General features: G+C 36.6%; 2 protein-coding genes across 3 annotated transcripts in view; both read left to right on the forward strand.

The window, feature by feature from the left end:
- The window catches only part of CEBPZ (CCAAT enhancer binding protein zeta), a 406,976-nt gene that overhangs the window by 320,660 nt on the left and 60,373 nt on the right, over positions 1-25,943 (forward strand). The window lies entirely within an intron of this gene.
- Positions 1-25,943, forward strand: part of PRKD3 (protein kinase D3) — a 77,031-nt gene that overhangs the window by 37,075 nt on the left and 14,013 nt on the right. For both annotated transcript variants that reach the window (XM_050753337.1, XM_050753336.1), the window contains 9 exons: positions 3,207-3,399; positions 6,794-6,871; positions 9,463-9,646; positions 11,407-11,530; positions 13,491-13,568; positions 14,658-14,934; positions 17,517-17,569; positions 20,252-20,324; positions 22,397-22,503. In XM_050753337.1, the coding sequence (XP_050609294.1) occupies positions 3,207-3,399; positions 6,794-6,871; positions 9,463-9,646; positions 11,407-11,530; positions 13,491-13,568; positions 14,658-14,934; positions 17,517-17,569; positions 20,252-20,324; positions 22,397-22,503 (1,167 nt within the window). The remainder of the gene's footprint in view (positions 1-3,206; positions 3,400-6,793; positions 6,872-9,462; positions 9,647-11,406; positions 11,531-13,490; positions 13,569-14,657; positions 14,935-17,516; positions 17,570-20,251; positions 20,325-22,396; positions 22,504-25,943) is intronic.

A 25,943-nucleotide genomic window follows, 5' to 3' on the forward strand; every position in this document is an offset into this window, starting at 1 on the left:
CAGTCCTAAGAGGTATAGGGGCTATCCTGATTTTATAGTTAGGAGAAATGGGTAAGAAACGGGTTTCTAAGGAGTCAAGATATTAAACTTCACTAAATAGTAAGATAAGCTTGAAAATGGGCAAGTTAGGAGTAGAAACTTTTTATCTTTTTTTTTTTTTTTTTTTTTTTTTTGAGGTGGAAAAAGAAATGTGCTAAAGGAAATACTTGTCTGTTTCACTCTGTCACCCAGGCTGTAGTGCAGTGGTGTCATCTCGGCTCACTGCAGCCTCCAACTCCCAGGTTCAAGCGATTCTCCTGCCTCAGCCTCTTGAATTCCTGAGATTACAGGCGCCTGCCACCATGCCCGATTAATTTTCGTATTGTTAGTAGAGAGGGGATTTCACCATGTTGGACCAGGCTGGCCTCGAACTCCTCAGGTGTTCTGCCTGCCTTGGCCTCCCAAAGTGCTAGGATTACATGCATGAGCCACTGCGCCTGGCCAGGAGTAGAAACTTTTGAATCTGACTCTAAGGTTGTTTTTGTTTACGTGTAAGAAGTCAGTTTCTGTTATGTCTGTTATAATGTCAGTCTAAGGCAGAGGTGTCCAGTCTTTTGGCTTCCCTGGGCTACACTGGAAGAAGAATTGTCTTGGGCCACACATATACTAACACTAATGATAGCTGATGCACTAAAATTAAAAAAAAAAAAAATCTCATAACGTTTTAAGAAAGTTTACAAATTTGTCTTGGGCTTCGTTCAGAGCTGTCTTGGGCTGCCTGTGGCTGCAGGTTGAACAGGTTTGGTCTAAAGGGAATCCAGTAAAGAGATGGAAGAATAGAAGAAGATTGTTCATTGAATTTGGTTAAAATGGGACCACTGAGATTCAAGAAACCAGAATTGAGTGCTGCCTGCTTGAAGGTAAAACAGACAGTATTCCCTTGAGCACATTCGGGAGAATTCCTTAGGGGTTTGGGAGGATAGAATCAATCTAGAAAGAAAATGTTGAATCTGAGTGTGTGTAAAACTGGAGAATTGCTGGGCGCGGTGGCACACGCCTGTAATCCCAGCACTTTCGGGGGCGGGAGGATCACCTGAAGTCGGGAGTTCAAGACCAGCCTGGCCAACATGGTGAAACCCCATCTCTACTAAAAATACAAAATTAGCTGGGCGTGGTGGCATGCTTCTGTAATCCCAGCTACTTGGGAGGCTGAGGCAGGAGAATCGCTTGAACCCAGGAGGCAGAGGTTGCAGTGAGCCGAGATTGTGCCATTGCACTCCAGCCTGGGCAAAAATAGTGAAAATCCATCTCAAAAAAAAAAAAAAAGAAAAAAACGGAGAATTTCACTAATACACCAAAGCTGATTAAATATACATAATTGAGGAATTACCCATTTTAAAAATGTGTTTTTATTCCCTTTATTTTATATATAATTGAGAGTTGACCATATTGTTACAACGTTTTTGTGAGCAATTACTTTGGCAAATGTTAACTTAAGCTGTGGAAATAATCAGATTACTTTTAGAAAATTACTGGTTGTACATTAATAAGAAATAATAGTTGAAGCTAAGCACTAATTTGTATATAGGGGACATTAAAACAAGAAAGAACTTCCACTCAGTTCTAGTTACTGATTTCAGTGGTCTCATTTTAACCAAATTTTCTACGTAACTATACCAACATCCTCCTCCATCCAAATTCTAATTAAGTCTGCCATACCTTTCTTGCCATCCTCACCCAATAGTGTGGCAATCCACTGTTACTGATGGGATTGGATTATGCAGAGATAAATTAAAATGGGAAAAAGGGGCCGGGTGCAGTGGCTCATGCCTGTAATCCCAGCACTTTGGGAGGCTGAGGCGAGTGCATCACCTGAGGTCAGGAGTTCGAGACCAGCCTGGCCAACATGGTGAAACCCGTCTCTACTAAAAATACAGAATTAGCCAGGTGTGGTGGCACATGCCTGTAATCCCAGCTACTTGGGAGGCTGAGACAGGAGAATCGCTTGAACCCAAGAGGTGAAGGTTGCAGTAAGCCGAGATCATGCCATTGCACTCCAGCCTGGGCAACAAGAGCGAAACTCCGTCTCAAAAAGAAAAACAAAATAGTTCCTATACTATCAGTCTGAGGCATTATATAGTGCTCTTCTCCAACCAGTTGTTTTGTCCTTTACCTTTTCGTCCCCCCTTTTTTTTTATTTTTTCTCCTCTCCTTACTTCTCCCTTGCACTTCCCTGTCTCTTGGTTTTTTCTGACTTCTTTTCCTTCCCTTGGTTGAACATGTTAATGTAGAATTGCCCAACTTCTCTGACTTACAAACATTACCAGTTATAGAAGGCATCTGAAAGATCTCAGGACCTCAGTTCTGGCAGTGAGGATGCAAGCAGGTACAGCAAAATCTGTTAATATAGCTAGATGGTAGTTGAGTATTAGGATTTTGTGCTTGAGAATTTGGATTATGTTTTATTCAGTTTTGTGTCCCTAGTATATAATAGGGCCTGGCATATAATAATCAGTGAATATGTGTTGAATGAATGGAATGAACCACATTGACCTGGGTGATCTATAGTTTAGTTTGATTATTCTCTTCATATAGAAAGGGTCATAGTTACCAAAATCTACTTACCCCTCAGGTTACAAAAATTTTTAATTCGTGCCTTCTTTAATTTTGCTTTTTGTTCATCTGGTAGAAAAACCCAAACAATTGGAAAATAAAGGAACTTCTTAAAGCTGAGTTACTGAAACTATTGTTTTAATTAGTTTTGTATCTGCCATTGTTTATCATTATTAATTAAACTTAAAATGTATGCACATATTTTAGTATTAAGATAAATTTGAAAATCTAAAATGTGTTTCAAAATATATTCAGATGTCATTCAGTAATGCAAAATGAGCAACAATAATACTTTCTGAATTTATTTGTTTTAAAGTTTGTGGGTTTTATTGTAAAGTGCTGAAATGTGCCTGGCAAATAATAATCAGCAAATATGTACCTGAGAATTAACGTATCTTAGATTTTTTTTAAGCATAAATATTAGCAAAAAGAATCTGCGTTTTTCTCATTCAAAGACTGGTAAATTAAACATTGCAAAGGAAACTGCTGAGAACAACATTTTTAGAGTTTTTTGGCTTTAGTGTTTGAAATAAATGATTCTTGTGGTTAAGCTCTGCTCCCACTACTTTGTTTTTAATACTGACTTACACTTATGAAAATTACTTATGTTATAGTCACATGTCCACCAGGAACCAAGTAAGAGAATTCCTTCTTGGAGTGGTCGCCCAATCTGGATGGAGAAGATGGTAATGTGCAGAGTGAAAGTTCCACACACATTTGCTGTTCACTCTTATACCCGTCCCACGATATGTCAGTACTGCAAGCGGTTATTGAAAGGCCTGTTTCGCCAAGGAATGCAGTGTAAAGGTAGGATTCGGTGTTTTCCCTAAGTAAAATTTATGTCTGTTTTTGTTATTAAATATAAGTTTAAAATATTTATATTTCAGAAGCATTAGCCAAAGAAATTATTGTCATAATTGTTATATAAAGGAAAGAGAAATATGAACAAAATAGAAATGTGTGTGTAAACTACTACTACTACTACTATCTACAGTGTGTATTATTACGTGCCAGGCACTATAGTAAAACAGTAAACAAAACTTTACATACTCAGTCTTCAAAGCAATTATATGTGAATTATGCTTTTGTTAGTATTCCAGTGGTAACAGATGTTACTAATAGGAGTTACTATTAACTATTAATAGTAATAGGAGTAGTAGTAATAGGAGTTAGTAAAAATAGGAGTCATTTTTCATTTTATAGACATAGATTAGGTAACTTGCTTAAGATCATGTAGCTAGTAAACAGAAAAACTAGAATGTGGACCTCTGAGAATGGCTTCTTCACCTGTATGCTTATCACTTGCCAATATAGAATAGCTAGTAGGCAGCAAAGCTGATCCTTGAGGTTTTATGTCTTTTTGATTCCAGAGCCAGACACTAAACAAAATAAAAATAACGCTTTCCTCTTTTCATTAAATATTTATTATACACACACACGAGCATACTGCAAGAGTTTTGTGGTTTTTTGTTTTTAAGTATGTAGTTAGGAGAATTGTACAAAAACTGTCATTCCCGAGAATAATCACACTGAAATAGGTAGGACGTAATAGAAGCTACTGAAATTATGATAGGGACCACCCTTATTTGGATACTAACCCAGCACACTATTACAGTATTCTCGAAACATCTCTTAATGAAACAGGTTTTTAATAGCATACTGGAATAATTATTTGCTTATAATTATATAATGCTTTTATGCTTTTTAAAGATGATTTTATCTTTTTATCTCATATCTTCTCAGCAATGCTGTACAGTAGAAACTATGTTTTCACAGTAGAGTGAAAACTAAAATAGAATGTAAATGTCTTAGATTATTAGACTGAGCCAGGATAGGATGTAAGTAGTCCAAGTATAATCTTGTATACTTTTTTCATGTAATTAGCAGTTCTTGGTATTGTACTTTTTATATAGTAGAAGTATTTGTGGAATTGAATTATCAAGTGATCTAAATAAAACATTAGGGTTGAGGGTTTTGTAACAAGAAATTCTTGCTTACAAGACAGAGTAAGATAATTGTATATAAGCTTAAGCATATAAGAAAATAAAGCTTTCCTTGACAGTGTATGACAGCACACGAGAACATCAAATGGGGAATAGGTTATACATTTGTTGTCAGGTATTTTATAACTATTAGGCATTATAACATGATGAAATTTTATTTCAACGACTTGCTTTGACTATGAGTTACTACATAAATTAATACTTTAAAATATCAACATAAAAATGTATTGGCAAGCAGCCACTGAAAAATGTTTTGGGAAAGAACATTAGTAACAGATGTACAAATTCTAGCCAACAAATAATCTTAATGAAGGTAGTTAATATTGCTGTTCTGCTTAGCAGAACAGAAACATTCTTAAACCATATGCAGAAAAGTACAGTATTTTGTAGTGCAACTAAAATAAATATGAATGAATTTTTACATAAACCCGTTAATTCTGCTACTGGGTTATTCAACGTTTTAGGGTTCTAGACGAAGAATCTTTTATGCTTATATTGGTTCAGAAAATGGTAGGTTTTATTTCAGTATAGTTAAGCTACTTCATTTATTAATAAAATAATTATAATTCAGTGATTTCCCTATTTTAATAGTATGAATTAAGATACTTAAAACATAAAAGTATTTTCATTTGTCAGTCTATGAAAGAAAAATGATTTCATTAAGATAAAACCATTATACTGGATCATTTGAGAAAATGCACAATTCCAAGAATTCATTCATCTGTTTGTCTTTATTTTCTACTTCGATGTATAAAAACTTCAAGGTAGCTTAAAAGCATATGTAAAATATAAAAGAGCATAAGCAAATTAATAAAAACATGGGTAAGGACGTAGAACTAAAACTGCCTTCCTGTCATTCAAACCTACGTACTTGCTGCAGGTAGCCCACAAATTCGGCTCTGAATTTTTTTTTTTTTTTTTGAGATGGAGTCTTGCTCTGTCGCCCAGGCTGGAGTGCAGTGGTGCTGCCACACCCAGCTTATTTTTGTATTTTTTTGTAGACACAGAGTTTTGATATGTTGACCAGGCTGGTGTCAAACTCCTGGCTTCAAGTGATCCACCTGCCTCAGCCTCCCAAAGTGCTGGAATTACAGGCGTGAGCCATTGCGCCCGGCCTGAGTTTTCAAAGGGAAAATGGAAACCTTGTTGTTTTCACAATTTGCAAAGTTCATGAGATAAAACACAAATCTATTGTTTGAGATAGTGTAAAGTAATATCACATGAATTTTCCTGAGGGCCTGTCTTAACAAGGATAGTGTTTTAAATAATGTAATTGTTGTTATCTAACAAATTATACATTTCATGGGGTTTATGTCATATAATGATCTTTAGCCTGTGCTGTTGGCATGATACCCAGGATTTTCTTGACTCCCAAGGGTTACAAAAACATTCTAAGTCAGATATTAAAGTTATTTTCACCCAGTTATTACTCATAGATGCATTTCAAAGGTGGTATTAGACATAGTTAGACCAGTGGGTCTCAACTTTAGTATAACTTACAGAGCTCAGCCCTACCCTCCCACCCCGTAAGAGTTGCTGATGTAGTAGGTCTGGGGTAGGGTGCAAGAATTTGCATTTCTAACAAGTTTCCTAATGAAGCTGATCTGGGACCACAGTTTGAAAACAACTGTGTTATACAGTAATTTTGGACAGATTGTACCTAACACTGATCTGCAATGCTATCAACTCTGAGGTTTGTTTTAGGCTGAAGAGAACCATTATGTACAAGTGGGAGGCTTTGTGCTGGAGAAACTCAGTCCTTCCTCACAGGGTTGTATGTGAAAGTCCTTATTGGTTCCTCATAAATGTTTGTTGGATCTCAGTCTCTTTCCTGCATATACATTAGGTCCTGATACTTAGGAATTGAAAGTATGTATCTGACATAAGTTGGATGGGAATTTAATCAGCTTTAGAAACTCTCATGGGAGGTGTGGAAAGATGAATATGAGATAAGAGAAGGAAATATGGAGCTGCCAATAAATTTCAGCAGTGTTGTACACATGGTATTAGCCTTATTATACAAATGAAGAAAATGATGGGGGGTTGCAGAGGGTGCTAAAGTGACTTGTAGGTGTTTATTATTTTAATATTGTCATTACTAATAATATTCTGTTCATGAGTGATTTAAAGAAAGTCTAACCATATCTGATACTGCTTGACTTTTACATAAATTAATACGCTGAATATTTTCATTTTAGATTGCAAATTCAACTGCCATAAACGCTGTGCATCAAAAGTACCAAGAGACTGCCTTGGAGAGGTTACTTTCAATGGAGGTAAAATTCTTTTTCTTAATTTCTGTGAAAGATCAGAAAAGGCCATGATTCTTTGGTGTATTATCTTTGGATAAGGTTCTGTTTTCCTAATTTGTTTCTTAAAGATTTTCTTCTGATTGAATAATCAAGCAAAATACAGAGACCACTGACAGTATACATTTGTTAGTAATCATGCCTTCCCGTCTTTCCTCTGGCCACCTGTTACTTTGTAGTCTAATAAAGCCAGTGGTACTTCATATCGTCTTTCATTTTTAGACATAAAAGAACTTGTTTTAAAACCCTGCTCTTGTCTCTATTCTTTCATAGTTCTAATATGTACTAACTGCTTGCTATAGCAGACACTGTTCTAAACTCTTTAAATATATTGACATTTCAACCTAAGAACAACCCTTTGAGGTAGGTACTAAGAGATGAATAAACTGAGGCACAAATACATGAAGTAACTTGCCCCAGAAATATAGGCAATAGGTGGCAGAGGTGGAAGTTAACCAGACCCACATGGTCTGGTTCCTTAGTCCCTAGTGATTAGAACACAGTATACTGCCTCACTGTCCCTTTCTCTGTCAAATAATCATTATCCATTTTCCCTTTGGGGCCTTTTTTTTTCCTTTTCAAGATAATACTAAGCAAGGCAGGTACCTTTTTTTGGAAGGAAGCGGTAAGGACTCTAACCTTTCAGCATAATTTTCCTTTAACAATTTACATGACTGGTAAAAATTTCATGTAAGTAGTTCTGTAAAAGGAAAAGCATAAAAGGAATGAAAATTCTTTTTGGCAGAGTTTAATTAACATTTTCTCTTGTGGCATGTTTTCTATGGTTGTTGGTTGTCTTAGTCTATTTGCGCTACTATAACAAAATACCATAGGCTGTGTAGCATATAAACAACAGAAGTTTATTTTTCATAGTTCTGGAGACTAGGAAGTCCAGGGCACTGGCAGATTCTGTGTCTGGTGAGGGGGGTCCCATTTCCTGGTCGATGGCACCTTGTAGTTGCATTCTCACATGGTGGAATGGGAGAAGGAGCTCCTGTGGGCATATTTTATAAGGGTACCCATCCCAAAGACCCACCACCAACTAATACCCTTGCCTTGGCAGTTAAGATTTTTAAGGGGAACAAACATTCAGACCATAGCACTGATAACACCTTGACAGAGCATGATTGGTTTTCTCTTTCGGTTAATCTGAATTAGTATAGTTTGTCTATGACTAAAGACTTTAAAACATTTATACTTCATTTATTTGTGTTTTCGTGCTTTTCTACCTTTTAACAAATGGATATGAAATACAGTTTTATCTTAATGTGCATTTGATTACTAGTGAGATGCTCAAACTCACTAGTAATCAAAGAAATGTACCATTTTACATTAGCAGTGTATGAGGATTCTGATTTCTCTACATCCCTACCACCACTTATTATATTTTTGATTACAACCATCCTAGGTAGTGCGAAGTGGTATCTCATTGTAGTTTTCATTTACGCTTCCGTGATGGCTAATAATATTGAGCATCTTCATGTGTTCATTTGCCATTTTTATATATTACTTTAAAAACACACCTATTCAGATCCTTTGCCCATTTAAGTTATTTATCTGTTTATTTTTCATTGAATTGTAAGAATTTTTAAATACCCTGGATACTAGTCCCTTATCTGGTATATGATTTGCATATATTTTCTCCCATTCTATGGGCTTTCCTTTCACTTTGTAAGGTATTGTTTGTAGCACAGAAGTTTTGTATTTTCATGAAATCCAATTTATTTATTTATTTATGTTGTCACTTATCGTTTTGGTGTATTAAGAAAGCTTTGCCTAACCAAGGTCACAAAGATCTACTCTCATGCTTTCTCCTATGAGTTTTATAGTTTCAGCTCTTACATTTTATGTGGTCCACTTTGAGTTAATTTTTATATATGATTTACATCTTCATTCTTTTGCATGTAGATATACAGTTATCCTAGCACCGTTTACTTAAAAGACTATTTCTTGCCCATTGAATTTTCTTGACACTCTTGTCAAAAATCAGTTGACCATAATGGTGGTGGCTTATCTTTGTTTATAGTATCTTTTGTCATGTGGAAATTTAAAATTCTAATGTAATCAAATTAATTAACTTTGTGTCTTATGGTTTGTGTATTTTGTATCTTCTTTAAGAAATACTTTATCTTGGGCTGGGCGCAGTGGCTCATGCCTGTAATCCTAGCACTTTGGAAGGCCGAAGTGGGTGGATCCCCTGAGGTCAGGAGTTCGAGACCAGCCTGGCCAACATGGCGAAACCCCATCTCTACTAAAGATACAAAAATTAGCTGGGCATGGTGGTGGGCGCCTGTAATCCCAGCTATACTCGGGAGGCTAAGGCTGGAGAATAGCTTGAACCCGGAAGGTGGAGGTTGCAGTGAGCCGAGATCACACCATTGCACTCCAGCCTGGGCGACAAGAGTGAAACTCTATCTCAAAAAAAAAAAAAAAGAGAGAAATACTTTACTTAACTCATAAAGATATTTTCTTACATTTTAAGACTCAAGACTTTTTTCACATTTAATAGACTTCCTCTATTAATACAAAAATCTGAAATTCATTTAAAATTTTACCAGAACCTTCCAGTCTGGGAACAGATACAGATATACCAATGGACATTGACAATAATGACATAAATAGTGATAGTAGTCGGGGCTTGGATGACACAGAAGAGTCATCTCCCCCAGAAGATAAGATGTTCTTCTTGGATCCATCTGATCTTGATGTAGAAAGAGATGAAGAAGCCGTTAAAACAATCAGGTAACGTATATACATATTACAAGCTACTTCCAGATGCAAGGTCAGTTCAGGATCTCATTAAGAAAAAGCCATGTCTCTTTAAGTGGGACCTTAAAAGTAACTTAAAATCTAAATAAATTGTGGCTAATTCTTTTACATGCAATGTAATATTTCTGAAATAAATTATATCAGCCTTGCTCTCCACTCAAGATGGGGAGGTATGAGAATCCTTGTTTTTGTTTTTCTGTTTTGTTTTGTTTTAAAGAAAAATGCTTTATGTATGTTCTAGATATAAAACCTAGTTGTAGAACAGTCACTGCAAGGTGTCAGTATTGAACTTTCAGTTAAAGCAACCTGTTTTTCACACAGGCAGCTTTAAGTGGTAGCAGAAACGGCAATAAAGAATATACTCATGAAAATGTTGCACAAAGATAATGGTGATGAAGTTGAGGGCAGTTTTCATATTGCCACAGTTAATCTGACTATTAGCATTTTGTAAAAATACTATTAGACTGTAAAACCATTCTAAATACGCCACTATGCTCATAGAAATTCAGTTTTTGTAGCCTAAAGGATATACTACCTTGTAGCAAAATGTCCCCATTTTGGCAGGTTTTGTTTTTCATTGGAAACAAAGAGTTACTTAAAATGAGTCATTTATTACAATCTCAGATGGCTGAGTTGTCATTTATTCAGTTTGGCTTATCATTAAAGAACAGTTATTAGTATCATTAGCGTTATTAACGAAAATTTTGTTTACCCATTTTGGAGACTATTCCAGAACCTAGCTAGTTGGGGTTTTTTGGTTTTTTTTGTTTTTTTTTTTTCTGAGACGGAGTCTCGCCCTGTCACCAGGCTAGAGTGCAGTGGCGCGATCTCCGATCACAGCAACCTCTGCCTCCAGGGTTCAAGCAATTCTCCTGCCTCAGCCTTCCAAGTAGCTGGGACTACAGGCGCGCATCACCACGCCTGGCTAATTTTTGTATTTTTAGCAGAGAGGGGATTTCACCATGTTGGCCAGGATGGTCTCGATCTCTTGACCTTGTGATCTGTCCGCCTTGGTTTCCCAAAGTGGTGGGATTACAGGTGTGAGCCACGGTGCCCGGTGAACCTAGCTACTTTCTTAATCATGAATACTTCATAGTTTAAAAAAGAAAGTATTTAACTGTTTGAGGCCCACATTTCAAAACAGTGTATTTTGTACATACATCCCAAATTTTAGTTATTCAGTCATGTTTCAGTGCTGCCTGATTTGACTCATTACATTTTCTTAATTAGTATCTGTAAATCATTTTCCTTTAACTTCTAGTAGAGGTACATTTTGCTAACAACATGATTAACTGGATTTGACATTTGAGCCATGTGAATTCGAGTTATATATTTGCATTTTGCCTTGTTATGGATTTGTTAGTCCATCATGCTGCCTACGTCAGGAAAACTCTTCAACAGCAAGCCCAAATGAGATCCTCTCCTGGGCTCCAAATATTTCAGTTTGGGAGGGTGCTTTCTGCTCTGCTCATTGTTGTTTTATTTTTTTTTATTTTTTTTGTGATCCTCCAGAAAACATTCATGACAAGTAAATAGGATTTAAAATATTAGTTTAAAATAGAATCAATTATGTATCATCATAACAGGATTAATTTTTCTTAAGCCATTGTTTATTTTACTAAGATATTTTGAAAATTTTTAGCTTAATTATCTTTCAGAAGGCTTCATGTTCCTACAGTATTTATGACTTTTTAAAAATCTATACAAACTTATAAATTTTAAATATTTTTTAGTCCATCAACAAGCAATAATATTCCGCTAATGAGGGTTGTACAGTCCATCAAGCACACAAAGAGGAAGAGCAGCACAATGGTGAAGGAAGGGTGGATGGTCCATTACACCAGCAGGGATAACCTGGTCAGTAATCAAAAACGTTTAATATCTTAGTAAGACTTTGTTATGAGTTTCATTTTGTGCATTTTTTAAATCAAAATGATGATGAGATGTATATTAAGACATTATATACACTGCCGCAATTTGTAAAAGATGCACTGGAATTATAGTTAAATTTGTAAGGAATTTTTAACAGGCAGAATATTTAATGTATTGTCTTTACAAACAGTCAATATTCAAAAAAAAAAATTGACAAGCAGTCAGTATTCAAAAAGGATCTGGATTGTTCCACAATAAAAAATAATTAACTCGAAACACAATGGAGTCACAAAATAGAGATAGAAGGAACTAAGACTTCATCTAAAAAATCAACTTATTACCAGAGATAGGAAGGAAGCATGTTTGGTTTTATGTAGACTTTAACTTGGTGTAAATATGCAAGTTGTTTTTTAGATCCAGCAAAGACAAGGAATGACGACATTCTAGTAGACAATAGATTTGAAGAATCAGCGTAGTATAATAGCTAAGAACATGGACTTTGGAGCTAGACTGCCTAAGTCTCTGTAACTTACTATAAAACTGTATGAACTTGGGAAAGTTACTTAGTTTCTTTATGCTTTCATTTCCTTGTGTAAAACTGGCATAATGTAACCACCTAATAAATTCAAATCAGTTAATATATGAGAAGATCTTGGAACAGTGTCTGGCATACAGGAAGCACCCAATAAATGTTAGTAGCTAGTATTTTACTTTTAAAGTTTGCTGAGTAGATTATTGAAACAAGCTTTCTAATAAACCTTTTAAGAATAAAATGAAGTACCCAATACATTTAGCTGGTGTAAAGTTTTGTGTGATGACAACAGTATAGACTGCAGTGTGTGTTTTATTTATAGTTCATATCCTTGCGAATGTAACTTGAAGTGGTGTGCCTACATTTGCAAATTTAATGGTATATCAAAGGTGCTATTACATCAAATTAATGGGGAAAGATAGTTAATTCAGTAAATGGTGTTGGGACAACCATGTATCATTTTGAAAAAGATAAAGTTATATATATATCTCTCTCTCTCATACTTTATACATAATAAATCTAAATGTATCAGAGATTTGAATGTAAAGAAATTTAACAGAAGAAACTTTGGGAGAATTATTTTACAAATTCAATAATAAAGAATAAAAGATAATAAATTCAATCACATTAAAAAATTATATGTGGCAAAATCCAAAAGCAAAGACAAATGAGAAACTGGAAAAAGTATTTTCAGCTCATTCTAAACAAGGGTTAATTCCATAAGATGTGAAGAATGCCACAAATTGATAAGAAAAAGACCACAACACAATAGGAAAATGAACAAAGAATATGAATAGAGAGTTTCACAGGAAATACAAATGACTTTTACACAAAAGAACTTGATTTCATTTATAATAAAAGAAATATCACTTTAACCTTTCACTGAAATATCAGTTTTTATTTTTCAGTATAGCAAAGATCAAAAAGTTAACATACTGCATTAGTGAGGGTGTGAGTAACTAGGGACTCTCATATGTTGCTGAAGAGACTATAAATTGGGTCAAATCTTGTGTAAAATAATATAACACTATCAGGCAAAATTACATGTGCACATGTCTGTTGACCCAGCAAATCAACTTCTAGAAATATAGCCTATAGGTAAATTACATATTTTTATGTGTGTGTATGTGTGTAATATATATGTATTCATGTGTGCGTATATAAAATTCTCTAAACGGATTCCCAGAAACCTGATAACATGTTTTGCCTGGAGTAAGGGTGAGGAGTGGGGATGAGTGATGGTGGGAGTGCTGCTTTTCACCATACATCCTTTTTATATCTTGAGGATTTTGAACCTCATTAATCTTATTCAAAAATACAAATTTATGAATGTAAATGAAGGGAAAAGTTAGGTACAAGCACTTGGGAGGAATCATTTTTGAACCTCACAGTTTTCCAATCTTTATTTTATAGAGAAAGAGGCATTATTGGAGACTTGACAGCAAATGTCTAACATTATTTCAGAATGAATCTGGTTCAAAGTATTACAAGGTAAGGATTTTACATTTTAAAAAATATAAGCGTTAAAATAGTGTGTTTTTTTTCAGATAATATTCATTAACTGTTATATTTGAATATATATAATGACTCTAGCTAGTATGATTTATAGAAGTCACTGTTAGGTTCCTTGTTGAAGCAACTGTTTCCCATACCAAATTTCACTCCCCCACAGCAGCTCTCCTACCAGACTGTTTGTTGTTGTTGTGTATTTATTTATTTCTGGCTTGCCTGTCAGGTTGCTGCTGCTTTCCTTCTGGATACTATGATTTAGATTAGACTGCTTAGAAAGTCCCATCATCATTGCCTGTCCAGAAGAGGTCAGTGAGGTATTTAGTATTTCTCCCACCTTCCACCCTTACCTTGGGTTCCAGTTCCCAATTGCTTGTGTTGGCTCTTAATCTCCTTTTTACAGTCTTCCTTGCTTGGCTTACTCCACGTTTTGCCACATCATGAACTGACAGCAAGCAAGATTATAACCAAGCAGTTAGGTCAGTAAGAGAGAATGGGAACTAATGGCTTGCTTTGAGCAGGTGTTTTTTTGTTTGTTTTTTAAATAAGTTTTTTTGCCTTAGGAAGTGGACTAAAAACATAATGATTGCTACAGTTTACCCTGGTGGACAGAACCAGAATGGAGTGGCTTAAACAACTGACCAAGATTCTGCTTTTTCTGCCATTATTTCTGCTGCTTGCTTACTTTCTGCTTCTTACTTCTTTCTTACTTCTATATCTTGTAGACTACAGCCACTAGATAAGTAGTTGTGAAGTTGAATTAATGACGGTTGGAAGTTAGAAGTGTTGGAAATAGTGGCAGATTACTCTCCTAAATCTTCTCCTTCCTTGCATCCTAATGATCTGCTACTGGCTTAGTTATCATAGTCCATGCTCTGCCTCTGGCATTGCTGGACATTGCAGCTCATTCAAGACAGGCTATGTCATAAGACTCGACTGTGTGTTACATGTTGCATACTTGTGTCTGTCTGAATGGCATTCATTGAAATGCCTATCTCTGGTTCTTTAGTGTATTTAAAAGTAAAAACAAAGATGTATTCTTATTTTTCAATGCTTAATTTTTTACTTCAGGAAATTCCACTTTCAGAAATTCTCCGCATATCTTCACCACGAGATTTCACAAACATTTCACAAGGCAGCAATCCACACTGTTTTGAAATCATTACTGATACTATGGTATACTTCGTTGGTGAGAACAATGGGGACAGCTCTCATAATCCTGTTCTTGCTGCCACTGGAGTTGGACTTGATGTAGCACAAAGCTGGGAAAAAGCAATTCGCCAAGCCCTCATGCCTGTTACTCCTCAAGCAAGTGTTTGCACTTCTCCAGGGCAAGGGAAAGATCACAGTAAGCAATAAACCTCTTGATGGCTTTTTCTCCTCTTTAGTTCTTAAGCATTTTGTGGGTATGGTTGTGTTCCTTTGTTCCTTTTAATTTTCATCCTAAGCTTTGTCTTTAGTAACCAATACCATTAGTTAATTCCTTTTTTTTTTGAGACGGACTCTCACTCTCGCCCAGGCTGGAGTGCAGTGGCGCCATCTCGGCTCACTGCAGGCTCTGCCTCTCGGGTTCATGCCATTCTCCTGCCTCAGCCTCCCGAGTAGCTGGGACTACAGGCGCCTGCCACCATGCCCGGCTCTTTTTTGTATTTTTAGTAGAGACGGGGTTTCACCGTGTTAGCCAGGATGGTCTCGATCTCCTGACCTCGTGATCCACCCGCCTTGGCCTCCCAAAGTGCTGGGATTACAGGCGTGAGCCACCACACCCGGCCAGTTAATTCTTTTATAAAATTGTATTGGTTATAGTATATATATGTACATACAATGCCCAGTGCTAGGCTCCAGAGTCAGTTTTCCTACATGAAAATCCTGGCTATACCATCTGTTATATGATCAGGCAAGTTACTTTACCTCACTGTAGTAGTAAGTACTTCGTAGGGTTGTCAGTATTAAATGAAAGAGAACCTGTAAGATACAGAACAGTGCTTGGCATCTGTAAAGTCTCATTGGATTATGCCTACTACTGGTATTAATATTTTGCTTTATAGTGGAATATAAACAGGCAATAAAGTATTACGGTTCACATCACACTCATGATATCTGTGAAGTCAGAAATGCTGTATTAAAGCATACAGAAATATTTAAAAATCATTGAAACATGTTTTGCACCAACAAAATTTATGTAATTAAACCTAAATTGGATAAAGGTTCAAAAGTAAACAGTTAACAATCGAAAGGTCACTATAATGCCACTTCTCCCTCATTAACATTGTGTTGCTTACGGGGGGGACACATAACTCATTCATTTGAGAAATATACTCAAATTGAAATACGTATCAACAACTTTCCAAATGTAGTTTATTTTAGTTTAGCTGTATTATTTTGTACAACTGTTGTGATAGGCCCTGAACTAAAATACAAAATAAATACAGAAATCATAAAAGCTCTTTAGGGAGAGATGGGATATATAAAGGTATTAGATGGTAGCATAAAGCAGTACAGTGCAAAAGTGAGGAATACATTACTTAAAAAACTCAGATGCAGATAGGAAGAGTAAACAAGACTTCATAGAAGAACCTGATTTGAACCTCAGGTAGGAATACAGTAGGCAGAGCTGAATGGGAGTGATGGAGGGATAACATTATTTAGTTGAGACACGTGTGATGAGGATCATGACTGTGTACATGTTTGGTATTCAGTACTGATTTTGGGTTGGAATGGGTGTAGGTAGATGGGTGTTTCACAGTGGTTCTTAAGTTTTGGAGGTTTTTAGACAGAAGTCTATGTCATTCTAATTAAAACTAGGACTGTTTCCTCAGAAAATAATACAGGCACTTACACACTTTTTAAAAGATAAATGAAGTGATTTATTTCAGGTAATAAATGTATTAAAGTACCAAAAAAACACAACATTATAAAATTATAAAAATGCAAGCAATTTAGAAGTGTATAAAAACTCTTTGTTCCCCAATCCCACCTCTTCCACTCACCAGAAGTAATCATAGACTTTTGTTTTTAATTTAAGCACTGCTACCCTGCAATTCCCTGGACTCCGCTTTCCCCCGTCCCCACCAAGAGACAGGGTCTTGCTATGTTGCCCAGGTGAGAGTGCAGTGCAACCTCAAACTCCAGGGCTCAAAGGATCCTCTCGTCTCAGCTTCTTGAGTAGCTAGGACTACAGGTGCACACCACTGTGCCTGGCTAATTTTTAAAATTTTTTGTAGAGATAGGGTATCATGTAGCCCAGGTGGTCTCAAACTCCTGGGCTCAAGTGATTCTCCTGCCTCAGCCTCCTAATGCACTGGGATTACAGTGCAACTTCCCTTTGTAACTCAGTAGTAATCATGACTAGCTTTCTGACTTTCTGATTCAGTATTTATAGCCCTACATCATCGATTAAATGTTGAGATAGTATTCTTTTGTATGGATGTATCATCTAGTTTCCTATTGATGGGTTGTATGTGTAGGTTTTTTTAATGTACATAATTGTATTAACTGTGTGTTAAACTTTTTAAAGTTTGATATACCATGAGCATTCACATGTCAGTAAAGATTAATATTATTAGGCTGGGCGCGGTGGCTCAAGCCTGTAATCCCAGCACTTTGGGAGGCCGAGACAGGTGGATCATGAGGTCAGGAGATCAAGACCATCCTGGCTAACACGGTGAAACCCTGTCTCTACTAAAAAATACAAAAAACTAGCCGGGCGAGGTGGCGGGCGCCTGTAGTCCCAGCTACTCGGGAGGCTGAGGCAGGAGAATGGCGTAAACCCGGGAGGCGGAGCTTGCAGTGAGCTGAGATCCAGCCATGGCACTCCAGCCTGGGCGGCATAGCGAGACTTCGTCTCAAAAAAAAAAAAAAAAAAGATTAATATTATTTTCATATACTAAATTTTGTCCTTTTCTCAACTATCTTTTTTATATTTTACAGAAGATTTGTCTACAAGTATCTCTGTATCTAATTGTCAGATTCAGGAGAATGTGGTAAGTAATCGTTACAGCTAACGTGTAAACTGGGTGATTAAAATAAGGAAAATAAAAGGTGAAAATCTTTATTAGAGAAATTGGTTCATCGCCCAAAGCACTAGGCTAGACTTTACGGTTGATAACTTCCCTAAGGAGTTCTGCTTTATAGAGGAAATTAAGGCAGATTTTTAAAATTAAAAATAAAGCTAACTTTTTCACTAGAAAAAGTTACATTAGAATATTACAAAATGATAAGACCGGTTCAAAGAGAAGGCAAACATTACTTCTTGTGGGGTCAGCAGGGGAAGCTTCCTAAAGGAAGTGCAATTTGAGCTATACCTGAAAGGATGGAATGGATTACTGACGGAAGTGCTGAAGGGATGAGGGTTGGGGAACAACCTTTCATGCAAGTACAGGGAACACCAGGATGAACAAACAGGGAAGCAGGAAATGGACTCTTAAGGAATGATGAATAAATTAAGTTTGGCTGGTGTATATAGGTATGTTTAGGGTTTTACAACAGATCAGCGACTTTTTCCATAAACTTTTTAGTAAATATCTTAGGCTTTGTAGACCAGCAGTCCCTAATCTTTTTGGCACCAGGGACTGGTTTTGTGGAAGAGTTTTTCCATGGAGGTCGGGGTTGGGAGCTGGTTTCGGAATGAACCATGTCGATCATCAGATTCTCATAAGGAATGCACAATTGAGATCCCTCGCATGCACAGTTGACTGTAGGGTTTGCACTCCTCTGAGAATCTAATGCCTCTGCTGATATGGCAGGAGGCGGAGCTCGGGCAGTAATGCTTGCTCGCCTGCTGCTCACCTTCTGCTGTGCAGCCCAGTTCCTAACAGGCCACAGAGAGTTACCAGTCTGTGGCCTAGGGCTTGGGGACCCCTGTTGTAGACCATACACAACTATGCAACTATGCGGTTGTGGCAAGAAAGCAGCTATAGGCAATACATAAGTGAATGGGCATGACTATGTTCCAATAAAACTTTATTTATGGACCCTGAAATTGAATTTCATTTAATATTTACATGTCACAGAATATTATTTTGATTTGTCCAGTCATTTAAAGACCATTTTTAGATCAGGGTCCATACAAAAAGAAGCAGCAGGCCGAATTTTGCCTACAAGCCGGAGTTTGCTAACCCCTGGACTAGAGGGAAAACAGGCTAGAAAAGGAAGTCAATTGTTTGTTATATATAATTTCTCAGATTAAAATCTCTCTTTTCTACTTGGGGCACTCAGCTGTTACAGTTCTTTAACATATAAATGTTGTTTAAGATTTCTAAGATTGCAATGAAGATTGGACTCTAGTAATGTTATTGGAGATAGAGAATTTCAGAGATATAATCTGTGAGTCTCTTGTCCTGTTGGGAGGTAGAATAGACACCATATTCTTGGGGAGAGATGGAGGAATATCAAAAAACATGAGAGCTCAAATTTTGAATAATCCCATGGGAACTGAGGATATATCCATCCATGTCATAGGGGAAAAAGGATTCAGAATTGGCTTTTGTTTAACAATTGTATATACACATACATACACACACACTTTCCTAGCAGTTATTATATATACATTGGATGCCTCCTAATCTGATTAGAACCAAAATTTGGTTAAACAAAAAGTTGATTAAAGTTGGGAGGCTTATAAAAATGGTTCTTACAAACCTTAAAATTTTAATTACAACTTAACACATATAGATGCATATTCACTGGCTTTTGTTGCAGGGCTGAGGCTTTGTCTTTGTAAGTGTGGGTCTGCTGAGTGAAGTTCCACTTTTTTTTTCATCAGTCACACCTGTAATGCAATTTTGACACTAAACATCCCAAATTAGTATATTAGTTTTGTCTGTTCTCACAGCAACAAATACTACAAAAAAGAAAAAAAAAGGGAAGAGCAAAGAGCAGTGAGGAAAGATAGAGGAATGGATTTGAGTTACAGACTTTCTCTCATACGTATTCTTTTATTCAGTCTCAAAGTCAGGCTAATCCCAGTAATATGAACTTTTGAGTTTTTCTTTCAAAAACCAAAGAGAGCAAATCTCTTTAAAGGTAAAATAGGTAAAATTTCATTTCTAATTTTTTTAGGTAAATTTACTTATAGAGATCACTACTTAATAAATACAAGATTTTTTTTCTTCTTGAGATGGAGTCTCGCTCCTGTTGCCTAGGCTGGAGTGCAATGTCATGATCTTGGCTCACCTCAACCTCCGCCTCCTGGGTTCCCGCGATTCTCCTGCCTCAGCCTCCCAAGTAGCTAGGATTACAGGCATGCACCACCTCACCTGGCTAATCTTGTGTTTTTAGTAGAGACGGGGTTTCTCCTTGTTGGTCAGGCTGGTCTCGAACTCACAACCTCAGGTGATCCGCCTGCCTCAGCCTCCTACAGTGCTGGGATTATAGGCATGAGCCAACACGCCAGGCCTAAATATAAGATTTTTAAAATTCAAAGCATTTTTTTCCTGAAAGTCTTACACAATACATTATACTTGCACATAAAATTTGGGCTTAACCTCTTACAGAACATAGAAAGCCTATGTTTTCATAAAATAATTTGCACTTTATGGAAATTAGTTGCTTCTAACATAAAAATGTATTTAAGTATTTGAATGAAGAAAGTCAGAGATGTTGACACATCTTTTACACTGTATTATAGAAATAAATAATACTAACTGCTTACTTTATCCTACCAGGATATCAGTACTGTTTACCAGATCTTTGCAGATGAGGTGCTTGGTTCAGGCCAGTTTGGCATCGTTTATGGAGGTAAGCAACTACAGCCATTTGCATATTGTACATATTAAAAACTGGAAAATGTGAAACATCTGCCAGCTGTTTTGTCATCTCATAGTTTTGTCCAGTGGCCTTTTTTTCAAAGGCTGACTTGTATCTTTCAGCTAAATCCTTCTCACTGTAATTTGAGTATTCATTCCGTAATTTCACTGCAAACTTTAAAAAGTAACAGAATCAGAAAATTTTACAGTATTTTTTCTCTTCTTGTAGCTCACACATACAGATGTTTGTCGGAGGCAACGGGGAGATGGTTTGAAGTTTATGTTGGGCTGAGTGGGCTTATTCATTGAAGTATATTTCCTACTAGTATTGCAACACAAATGGCACCATTTGTCTACTGTTGGCATGATTGTTCTATCAAGTCTGAAAACCTGAACCTGAAATCCAACTCTGCGATTTAGGATATTGATGAAGTCATTTAACCTCACTGTGCATTAGCATCTTCAGCTGTTTAATGGAGCTAATAAAACCTGACCTGTGTAGCTCATAAGGCTTAAATATTAATTAAACTTAATATATGTAAAGGTACTAAGATACAGAAGAAATGTTAAACCCTTGTTACCCCTTGTTAAGACTTGGTACAGTAGTTTCTTAGTTGGCTGTTCTGCCTCCATTCTTACCTTTTCATACAACTCTTGGAGTGAATCTTTCAGAAAATTCACATCTGATACTAGTATTACCTCACATAGAACCCTTAAGTGGTTCACAGTCATCTACAGATTCATAGCCAGTTTCCTTAGCAGAGGATTTCAGGGCTGCTGTGAATCTCCCTGCTTCTCTAGCCTCAGTTCTAATTGCAACTTCCTCTTTGCTTTCTATCTTTCAGTCCTATTTACATGCCTCCATACCCTTTGCCTCTCTGCTCCTTCTCCACCCCTTTGTCTGTCTAGTGAACATTTTTTTCATACTTCAGGGCTCAACTAAAGGGTTTCCTCTGTGGAAATTTCTTGTCACCATGCCTATCTCTCCATCAAATAAAAACATTGTTCCCCTTTAGTACTCCTGCTACCTAACATACATACTTCTATCACAATATCTATTACCCTTTGGGTTTATATTATTGTCTTCCCACTGAACTTTATTGTAGGGTTGGCTGTGAGATGTCTGGATTTTCTTTGTATTCCTAGCACCTAGTGTTGTGACATAAAACAGTTGCCCAGAAAATGTGTTGACTCTGCATGCATATACAGTATCTATGGTTTGCAACTTCAGATTTGTCAGTTTTAAGAGTAGTTACATCTCTGGAGGACTTCCCGTCATTAAAGGAACAAAGAACTGTCTGAGGTACCTTTGGCTTCTTACCAAAATTGCACACATTTGTTCAGTCTTTTCAAGTAGACTTACAATTGTGCCATTGAGACAAATGAGTTAATCTAAAATAAATAGCTATGTAGAGAAGAGCAAGTCACATACACATTCGAAGAACAAATACCAAAAATATACCTGTCATTTTCACTGCTTAATCTGTAGCATCTAAAGGCATACCTCGTATATAATAGGTATAACTAATTAATATGAATTAATAAATGAGGGAATGACTGTTTATTATAATAGTCTTCTATCTTTTTTAAATATCTAGATTCTAGAACATAGAGACAAATACAAATTTTTTATATCTAGATTCTAGAATATAGAGACACCCAGAGTTTGTGGGTACATGGTTAAATCACTCTGTGCTGACTTCACTGAATCTAGAATAAAATTGATTCATTCATACAGTATTTCCATCTTGACAGTGTCTCTGAAGGACTAGGTCAGGGTAATTAACTATCATTTATTTAACAAGGTAGATTACTTTCCAGCAACAAGTTCATTCAAATTTTTTCCTGTTTAGATAATGCAGCTGACTTTATTAGGGGCAAATGTTATGTATGGAGGGGAAAACAATTTTTTCCTAAATTAAAGGTGAGTGAAGGAGTGTGGAGAAAGAAAATGAGCCAAAAAGAAAATTCAAGAGTAAATACATATAAATTTCAATCTGTGGACAACTCCCTAATAAAGCTGTCAGTTTGCTTCATTCTTTCGTATTCTTTTTTTCTTAATAGGAAAACATAGAAAGACTGGGAGGGATGTGGCTATTAAAGTAATTGATAAGATGAGATTCCCCACAAAACAAGAAAGTCAACTCCGTAATGAAGTGGCTATTTTACAGGTAAAAAATAAAATAAAGTAAAAAAGTGGTTTATTAAAGAGGCTGGTAAGAATCTGATTTAACTGCTTCTCTTGTTTTTTTAAGAAGGCAAAATTAGATTATGGTAATATAGGCATTATAGGGACTGCCAATATCTTGCTTTATGGTAGTAGTTTTAGAACACATTTTTGTGAGTAAAATCTTTTTTAAAAAAGTAAAATTTCATTCTTAATTCATTCCAGGAGCTCAAAATACTTAGGATACTTCACCACATGTTGTTAGGAGGTTACTGTTATACCCATTCAGTTTTCACAGGTGACATGCTTGATTGTCATAGCAATTACTTTGCAAATAAAGAGTGCTTTAAATTTATGTACCTTTTAACAGCATTTATTTCATTAATTTAAAACTCTATTTACTTTTGTAATGGCTTAGTCGATTGGGGCATATTTTAAAGATATATTGGCAATGATTTCAATTCCATAAATTCCTATGTGTTTTTCATCTAGCATTTTTACCCCTTGGGGGGTCATCTAGAAGAATAAAGTTTAGCTTGATCCTTGGATCATTTTCCAAATATCATATAAATAATTTATAATACACAAATGTCTTAGTTATATAGTTTTTGCATATTATTAAAGAAATCATGGTCGTATAATAGTTCATGCTGGCCAGGTGAGGTGGCGCACGCCTGTAATCCCAGCACTTTGGGAAGCCAAGGCTGGTGGATCACCTGAGGTCAGGAGTTCGAGACCAGCCTAACATGGGGAGACCCCCATCTCTACTAAATACAAAAACTTAGGCCGGGCACGGTGGTGCATGCCCATAAACCCAACTATTCAGGAGGCTGAGGCAGGAGAATCGCTTGAACCTGGGAGGCGGAGATTGCAGTAAGCCGAGATTGTGCCATTGCACTCCAGCCTGGGCAACAACAGCGAAACTCCATCTCCAAAAAAAAAAAAAAGCCGGGTGTGGTGGCACATGCCTGTAATCCGAGCTACGTGGGAGGCTGAGACAGGAGAATCACTTGTACCTGGGAGGCGAAGGTTGCAGTGAGCTGAGATCCCGCCGTTGCACTCCAGCCTGGGCAACAAGAGGGAAACTCTGTCTCAAAAAAAAAAAAAAACAAACATGGTTAATGCTGTCAGAGCCCCATTTGCTTTGGGTGAAATTCAAGAAGACACAACCTCCTTCTGAACTTAAGTTTCCTTGAAGAAGGTAAGAAACTTAAGTGATTCAGGCCGGGTGCGGTGGCTCACGCCTGTAATCCCAGCACTTCGGGAGGCCGAGGCGGGCGGATCACAAGGTCAGGAGATCGAGACCACGGTGAAACCCCGTCTCTACTAAAAATACAAAAAATTAGCCGGGCACAGTGGCGGGCGCCTGTAGTCCCAGCTACTCAGGAGGCTGAGGCAGGAGAATGGCGTAAACCCAGGAGGCGGAGCTTGCAGTGAGCCGAGATCGCGCCACTGCACTCCAGCCTGGGCGACAGAGCGAGACTCTGTCTCAAAAAACAAAAACAAAAAACAAAAAAAAACAGAAACTTAAGTGATTCATTTTACATTTATTATGTTACTTGTTGCTAGTAGTAACATTTGCCTCACTTTTTCAGTGGCATGATAATCAAAAAGCTGGTGGTCAAGTAGGTACCTGTGGTCACATCAAGGCTGTCTCCTCCTATAAAGCTACCTTTAAATAGAATATTAATAGCATTCATACTCTGTTGAATATGAAGAGTATGAATATGTTGTCAGGTATTTTTTACGTATCTAATTTTGGAACCCTCATTGTCCAACTAGTATGCAAAACAATAAAAGTTAAGGATATATTCCTATGGAATGATTTCTTCTTGATCATAAATAGCTCTGAATAAGCACTGAAGTTTTTTTCCTCTGTTATCAGCTATGGATCATAACAACTAAATTTAGGAATAACCAGGTAATGCACAGTGTGAAAAACTTCATTATTTGTATCATTTTGGTTATTTCCATCAATATTGCCCAAACTGGGAATAGACTGGAGGATGTCTCTATGCTATTTTCATACTAACTTCAATACAAGATTATCTTTGTTGTAGATTCTCTTCAAATTGTTTATGTAAGATATTTATACTTTTATATTTGGCTTTCCTTGTGTCGGCATTTATACTTAAGTACTTTTTCTCAACATCACCCAGCAGGAAGGCAGGTTCAGAGTTTGAATCTAAGTCTGTCTGCAAACCACCTGTACTTTCAACTTTACATCATTGGACTGACCCAGTGTGTGTGTGTGTGTGTAGTATAAAGGTGAACTTTAGCTAACTGTATATGAATATTCATATAGAATATTGATATTCTAGAATATTCTATTAGTACAATCTGAATTCATGTAGGAAATACACTTCTTAAAAGGAAACTTGAAAAAATCATACCTCATTTACTGAAATTAGTTTCAAAAGATTTAGTTATGTGAGCATCACAGCTAATCTTTTTCACATTGGTTGGAAGTAACCTACTACATTGTTACATGCACTCACACCACCTTTTGGCTCTCCTCTTCCCCATCCAACTGTATCATCTTTCCTTTTCCATCTTTGCCCCATGTCATTCTTATCTGTAGTTCTTCATCGCACAAACCTGAAAGGCTGTCTGTACTCCTGTAGTTCATCCTGGTGCTGATACTTTTACCTGCATCCCTAGAGGCATCCATAGCTTTTCTTTCCCATGCCCACATATTTAGAGAAAAGATGGGGTAAAGATTGAGCATATTATTATTAAGACTACAGCTTTGGCCTTTCCAGTGGCAAGGAGGAAAAATCACAGGATCATTGATTTAGAAGTGACCTTACAGTTTATCCAGGAGCATTCAACCTCTTTTGAGCTCTTGGTGACAGGCTTTGTAATTCTGTTTAATAGAAATGAGCACATCCCACTTTTAGATACCTGTGATTATTCTTTATGAAACTGAATCAAAATCACTTGAAAAAGATTCCACTAGAGACAATATACACAACAAATTGAGTCTTTTTTCCCCCAAAAAATAGCCATGTTGACTTTGCTATTTCTCAAATATGCCAGACATGCTTCTGTCTCAAGAGGCTTTGCATTAGCTGTTTCCTCTGCCTGGAATGCTTTCTCCCTCAAATATCTGCATGACATACTCCCTTGTCTCCTTCAGGATTTTGCCCAAATACCATTTCCTCAATGAAGCCTCCACATTCTATTCAGCATTAAACCCACCCTCCCACCTTACTCCCCTACCTTAACTGTTTTTCTTCTGGCACTTATCACCTTCATACTAGGTAATTTACTATTTTATTTCCCATTGTCTGTCTAACCTTGCTACAGTTTATAAGCTCCATGAGAAGAGGGATCTTTGTTAATTTTTATTTAATAATGAATCCAGAATACCTACATAGTACTGGGTACATGTCAAAGTCTTATTTAATATTTAATGAATAAATGTTTTATGTGGGAAATTAC

The sequence above is a fragment of the Macaca thibetana genome, chromosome 13 (genome assembly GCF_024542745.1).
Source record: "Macaca thibetana thibetana isolate TM-01 chromosome 13, ASM2454274v1, whole genome shotgun sequence".
NCBI classification, from domain to species: Eukaryota; Metazoa; Chordata; class Mammalia; order Primates; family Cercopithecidae; genus Macaca; species Macaca thibetana.